Genomic DNA, 7,273 nt, shown 5'->3' on the forward strand with positions numbered 1-7,273 from the left:
AACACTGGTGTAATTCTGAACACAAGATTAAAATGTTTTTATTGTTAACAATATTCGTGTTTGTTCTATGCATCATGGATTTTCATGATTTAAATTCTTACTAAAAATTCTTATATTGCAGCTCTTCAATATATACTCAGATTTATGAAGCAAACAGAGAGAATCAATGTAAAAAGAATACCCAGAATATTTGTAATAGTTGTTTCTGAATATCATTATTTTTTCCCTATAAAAAAAAAACATTTTAAATGAGAAATTGTAACACTTTCGTTGGTCAGATGTAAAGCTTGTTTAGCAAAAAAGCAGAATTCACACAATTTGTTTAAAACTAAAAATTTATTCAAAACATAATCCTTAAACTCAACCAAATCTTCCATTTTACTCTGCACTGCTTGCAATCTAATTGAAGGCAAAGAAAAAAGTTTGTGTCATGATTGTTGAAATTAATCGGATCCATTTCCATCATCATCCTGGGGAAGACAAAAGAGTTTATGAGAGGAAAATAGTGGCACAGCCATAACAGCAATACTCAATGCAACTTTAACAGATTTTTTATTTATTTTTTACCATGTACAGTACCTGTTCTCCACTCGGCTTTTCTTGTTTTCCCATTGCTGTTCCCTCAAAGTCATGAATAGGCAGTGTGGCCATCCAACTGACCATGGACTTCTCGGCCCTCTCCGTCTCCACAATGGTGGGGAAGATGTGTTCCTCCTTGAAGGCCGTGATGGCCCCCTCCTCCTCATTCCACTCCAGTGTCTCATGGAGGCCGTCCCCACCAAAACGTTTGTTGTAGCGGTCAAAGTGCACCTGTTGCAGACACATACATTCCTGTCTGTAGGTTTTCATCAGTTCTCTTGGATGTAACCATCAGCTAAATTAATAAATATAAATTTAAACGAGGCATGTGTAAAGATCAGTGGGACTACAGAGGCCGATAGTAAAAGGTGAGCATAGATAATGAATGCAATACTGTCAGCCAAACAAGTACATGTTCAATCTCAAAGCAGCAGTCAATCACGGTGCATCCAGGCTTTCTCTGTAAGCATACTGGTTACTGGTCAGCCAAAACCTAACCTGAGGGAACCGAGTCAAGGATTATGCTAGGCTAAGCATAATACACACATACTGCCCCAGACTGTGGTCAGGGTGAATACACGCACTGTGCCCCACACAGCCACACACACACATAATCTCATCCCTAATCAAAGTATATACCAACTTTGACCCAATCTGGGATGGGTGGAAACTAGGGATCTGAGAGTAGAGAAATCCAAATATGTTAAGAGTGTTGTCTGAACGCACCTTCTCCAACACGAGCCCCAGACCTGGTGCTTTGGGCACATCCACCTTCTCCTCCCCCCAACTGCGCTCCATCACCTCCTCGCTGGCATAGCCCTTCACGATGGCGATCACCAGGCCGATCATCTTGCGGATCTGGTGCATCATAAAACTCTGGCCCCGCACGGTGATGACGGCGAACTCAGCGCCCTGACGCATAAAGGGCTCGCCGCAAGATATGTGAGTGATGTAGCGCTTAGCGCTGGGGTCCCTGGGGCCCTTTTGGGAGGTGTAGTTGTGGAAGTTATGGGTGCCCTTGTAGCGGGCAAACAGGCGATTCACCCATTCCAATGTGAAGGCCTCTATTCGGAAGGAAGTGTCCTCCTGGTTGTGGTCCTTTAGTGAGAAGGCCAGGGTGGGAAGCATGTAAAAGTAGGTCCTGGCATCACAGTTGTTTTTGGAGTTGAAGCCACCTGTGACTCTCTTGTATCCTATGAAAGTTATGTAATAGGTTATTAAGAACAATCTGTTCTTTGATAATGCAATTCAATGACAACGGTCTGCCTTACCTAGCACTCTGATCTGTGCCGGAAGCTCCGCATTGATCTTGTTCAGGATGTCCTCGATCAACCAGAGCTTGAGAGACACCACTTGACCTGCAGCTGAAACACCCTGTGGAAATCCCAATCATGACCGATGTTTAATTCCATAAATCAAAACACCTCAAAGTCAATAACCAACCACCCCACCTCTGAATAGTACCTTATCAGTTCTTGCACATCTCTGAAAAGACATTTTCTTCATGTCATCTTTGTGGTTCTCTGGGATGCATCCAGCCTTCAACAGGGCTGTCACTAGGTCATCTTCTATGGTTTTGAACTGGGCAGACCCTGGATTTCTCTGTTCAGAGATTGAAGAAATTAAAAATACATCAATGCCCCTGTACATATAACAATTTACCCACAGTACATAATACATTGCAGTACATATATTTTGGTAAGTGAGTCTCACTTACTTGCATACCGTAATATCCTTTGCCAGAATACGCCATTAGCAATACCACTTTTCTCTTAGGAACTTTCCTCTCTTGACTTTCATCCTCATCTTCTTTCAGCTTCTTCTTTACGCGTTCGGCATCACCATCCGCTCCATTGTCCTCTGCTGATCTTTTCATCTTGCCGGACGAATAAAAACTGCGCAAACTTTCACAATGGAAGACCAACCCTTAAACGAAAAACCTTATAGTGAAATCGTAGTTATGTTAGTTTCAATGGTATTAGCTTAACTTCTGGCAAACTACAATTGCATTGCAAGCTAAGTAGCTCGTTGTAAGCCACAGCGCAACTGACAACATGTATCGCATATGTATATGCCACATCAATGAATGATGGGTTCAATATATTTTCAGTCTCTTACCTCTGACTTTCGATCCTTGACGACAATTCGTGGACTTGGTAAAAACATGAATAATCTGCAGCAAATTTAGCATGTCCTGGAGCAAATGCTGATTTTAAATTACAAGTACTCTTCGGTGCAAACAGTCAGCCGAAATCATTCAACCAATTGCCGATACAAAGGAAAATACATTTTTTCTTCACTGGTTACGATTACACATCACCGAAGTCTTCACAAAATGTAGCTTACCTAACGCTACAACCTTTAGCATTATAAGTTTGACGTGGTATTCTCCTTGTTATTGAAATATACAAAATTCAAAAGTTACAGCCATTGCTCTCTGTATGGCTCACAAACCCATTTAACAGTGCACATCATAGGCAGTGGTCTCTAGATGTAAAATAAAATATTGGTCCACACGCCAGTCACGCTCACATGGACAAATAACCTCTGACCTTTCGGGAAATACCAAATATCGCGAGGATATACAGAAACCGGGTAAAACGGCAAAGTCGCATTTATACGCTGTCAGCGGTTTTGAAAAGGTGACCAGACTTGAGAAATGAAATCTGGGACATCAACAGTTTGGCGATTAATATATCTTTAAAATATACAATGTTAAAATATACAATGTTAATCTATGGAATAAAAAAGGGCGACAGTTCCAGTTTCATGTATTTTGACCATATTTGTAGTTTAATAAACTGGTGAAGGCATTGGGTAGCCTACTAAGTAACTTTGTAAACCGTGTCAATAAATCATACAGTAGCAGCCTACCATGGTGAGTAGATATATGGTAAATAACAGAACACTCAGTAAAGAATATGGTCAATCCATAATGATTCAATACAGTTGATTTAATGAGCTACATAACTAGACAGATAAGCAATGCAGACTGAGATTTGTCGCTCGTGGCTTTTAAGAAATAAAGTCGCTGACAGGGTCTGAAAAGTCACCAAGTCCGAGAAAGTCGTTAAGTTGGCAAAACTGGTCCGGTGCTGTGTGTGCAGTGATAGCTACCCAGATAAGCATATCGTCTCCACCGGTGGATTTTGGACAGCACCCCACTGGTGTTGGGTGTCACTTCTGGTCCGCTCTCGGACCACCATCATCTTTTGTTTAACCGGTCGTGGATAATAGGAAATTAACACAAAATGGAATTCCAAAATCAAATCATTGGGAATAGTATATTTTAAATATCAGCATAAGTTGTTCATGGTAGGGCCTACTTGAAGGCTCTCAATGTGGAAAATGTGTTGGTCAATTTAAGACTTATGGAACGCACTGGTAACATCTGTAAAAATGTTAAGGGTTGATGAAAATGACGGTGATGTTGTGGATTTCACTTCACAGTTAGCCTATCATAGCATACACCCCCCTTAAGAACCGCCCCCACACACACACACACAACAAAGACTGTTAAGACTTGGCCTGATGATGCCTCTCAGCAGCAGCAGGACTGTTTTGAAAACACCAACTGGGATATTTTCAAGCACCAGGACCTGGAAATGTACACCTCAACTGTTCTGTGCTCCATCAAACACGATGTCGACACTGTCACAATGGACAGGCGCACCCGGGTGTATCCTAACCAGAAGCCCTGAATGACAAAAGAAGTCAAAGTGCTGTTGAAGGAGAGGAGCGGCGCCTTCAGGTCTGGGGATGAGGCACAATATAGGACTGCCAGAGCCAACCTGAAGAGGGGCATCAGGGAGGCCAAGACAGCATACAGGAGGAGGATTGAGGACCACTTCAGCAGCAACAATATATGGCAGGTGTGGCAATCATCAACCACACATCATCAACTACAGGTCCAGCAACTTAACTGCAGCCGCTTTGAGGTTGAGACACCGGATGTGACCACGCCACTTCCACTAGACCCCAGTAGCCACACCCTCACAGTGCAGGCACAGTAGGTGAAGCGTCTTCTGCGGGCAGTGAACCCAAGAAAAGCTGCACATCACAACAAGCCTGCCACCCACTTTTGACCCCCACCAGTTTGCATACAGAGCAAACAGGGCTACAGAAGATGCCATTGCCACAGCTCTCCACACCACACTTACACACAGGGAACAGAGAGGGAACTACGCCAGGCTGCTCTTCATAGACTTCAACTATCCTTTAACACCATCATACCAAGAAGACTGGACACCAAACTGATGGACTTAGGGCTTTCACAACAAATCTGCTACTGGATAAAAAATGTCCTGACAGACAGCTCCCAGAGGGTTAGAGTAGGATCCCATCTCTCCTCAGCTCTCAGCATCAGCACCGGCTCCCCACAGGGCTGTGTGTTAAGCCCCCTACTCTACACCATCTATACCCATGACTGCACCCCCACCCACCCGAGCAATGCCATCATTAAGTTTGCAGATGATACAACCGTGGTGGGGCTCATCTCAGGAGGAGATGAGACTGCATGCAGGGAGGAGGTGCAAAGGCTGTCGACATGGTGCACCTTGAACAATCTTATCCTCAACACCTCCAAGACAAAAGAGCTGTTAGTCGACTTGAGGAGGAAAAAATCAGACATGCAGCCTATTGTCATCAATGGGGAGAGAGTGGCGAGGGTATCGGACTTCAGCTTCCTGGGCACTCACGAGGAGGACCTTTCCTGGACAAAAAACACCACTGCACTGCTGAAAAAGACACAACAGAGGCTGTATTTCCTGAGGTTACTCAGGAAGAACAAATTAAAAAAGAAACGGTTGTGTCCTTTTACCGCTGCTCTGTGGAGTCAGTGTTGAGCTATGGCATCTCGCTGTGGTTTGCAAGGCAAGTGGTACACTTCCACAATGAGCAATATGGAGAGAATAATGTCTCAAAATTATTTTTAAATGCATCTGCTGTGATGCACAAACATATAACTCCTTACTTATTACTTGTAAGTTCTCATTTGAATAAACATACTATGATTTTTACAAATTCATATGTATTTGTAAATATATACATTATAATTTGTAAATATACATCATACTTTGCTTGTGCATTTGTCATGAAATTTCAATTGTATGTCAATTCTGCATGCAAAGTGTGCATTTGTGCATCATCCAACACACACATTCCTCCTGGCTTCCACTAATGTATTTTTGAGACATTCGTTTTTTCGCTTTTTTGAGGTCCACACACAAATAGGTGTTGATCCACACAAATGTGTCCCCAAATCAAACAAAGGCAATGGAGCGACCACTAGGTGGAAATCTTGTTTTATTCAGGCAGCAGTGTATGTAGTAGCCTAAGCAACAAGAATTGCATCTGATTGTTAAGGATAAGGCAATGTTACAGCGAGCATCAACAAACTTCACACCACAAAGCTTAAATGGATCCTGACAGAAGTAAACAAACTGAATATTTATCTAATGTTTGTAACAGCTGTGAAGATAATAGTACTGCACTTATTTAACCATCTAACTCAGCTGGACAGAACTAACCACATTAAAAATGCAGGATTGGAGATTGCTGGCTGTCCAAGTTCCACAGTGTTTACTTTACTGAGTTAACAATGCCCTTTGAAGATGCAATTCAGGAAAAATTTGAAAGGAAGAAACTAAAGTATACGGAACTGGTAGCGGAAGCGAGGCAACGATGTTGGAAGCACACACAAGGGCAGTGGAGATAGGTGTTAGAGGCTTTGTAGCTAAATCAACCATAACCCTTCAGTTGGATTTTGGTTTACGAGGACGGTCACTCAAAGGAGTTTCAAAGAAGTTGTCTGAGGCTGCTGAGGCATTCGCAGTTGTGAACCAACCAGAACTAAATCTGAGACGTGAAATCTTGTCAAGATGCCTCTTGAATATATCTGTTGTCTCTGGTAGTGGCATGTATCCTAACCCATCATGAGTATGGAGGGGGCTGGGGCTGGGTCGCCCGAAACCACTGTTGAACCTTTTGGAGATGTTGTGGGCCTAATTCAACGAAACACTGATGAAGGAAAGTGCCTGTATGAAAACCCCAGTGAAATGCTAACGAAGGCTGCTTTGTTGATGTTGTTTCCTGCTGCTCACTAACTTGACCTAATAGGTCGGAGTTTATGTTCATTAGTTGGAGTTATGTTCACTCGTTTTCAATTTAACGGCTTCACGCTGTCAAGTTTTCTGCACAGTGGTGGCTAGTCATGTGCAAAACTCTGCAGGTTCAACAGGATATTACAATACATGTTTTTTGTTTGTTATCTCGTCTTTATTATGCCAGTTTACATTTATTAGAATATTAAATTAAACCTTTGTTTAAAATGTAGACCACAGCTTGCATGTCAACTAAATTGGGAGCGCTACCCGACTACTATTTGTGGTTACCACTTTCAGGAGCACTATCTTGGTCTCCATGGATCCATCCTCACTGAACTGTAATAATTTCTATAACAACCATTCCACAAATGGGTCACATTATAGTGTGTAACAAAGAAAGAAAAGCTTGAAGAACCTAATTAGTTTCCTTTTGTCTGGAACGTCCATAGTTTGGTCTAGAAGTCGAAACCTTTGTGAAGCTAGAGGACAGTGAGAAGTTATTTGCTAAATCTGACAAAAAGTGTATGGGATTAGAATCGTGAACTGGGCCTTTAAGTCCCTTCCACAAAGTACCACAGGTGCATAAGAAC

The 7,273-nt window shown here is 42.4% G+C and overlaps 1 protein-coding gene across 3 annotated transcripts; it reads right to left on the bottom strand.

Annotated features, from left to right (window-relative positions):
* Positions 1-317: 317 nt before the first annotated feature.
* On the bottom strand, positions 318-3,148 carry pus1 (pseudouridine synthase 1). 3 transcript variants are annotated; one of them, XM_012815780.3, is made up of 7 exons: positions 2,698-3,148; positions 2,297-2,505; positions 2,044-2,181; positions 1,851-1,953; positions 1,306-1,772; positions 580-810; positions 318-470 (listed from the first exon to the last, which is right to left on the bottom strand). In XM_012815780.3, exons 1-7 carry the CDS (start codon positions 2,768-2,770, stop codon positions 444-446), a joined length of 1,248 nt encoding a protein of 415 aa, XP_012671234.1. In that variant the 5' UTR covers positions 2,771-3,148; the 3' UTR covers positions 318-443. The 3 variants fall into 3 exon arrangements, with proteins under 3 accessions (XP_012671234.1, XP_012671249.1, XP_012671242.1); XM_012815795.3 differs by having other exon boundaries at positions 2,297-2,483; positions 2,698-3,147; XM_012815788.3 differs by having other exon boundaries at positions 2,297-2,519; positions 2,698-3,147.
* Positions 3,149-7,273: the final 4,125 nt, after the last annotated feature.

This window comes from Clupea harengus, chromosome 12, assembly GCF_900700415.2.
Source record: "Clupea harengus chromosome 12, Ch_v2.0.2, whole genome shotgun sequence".
NCBI lineage: Eukaryota > Metazoa > Chordata > Actinopteri > Clupeiformes > Clupeidae > Clupea > Clupea harengus.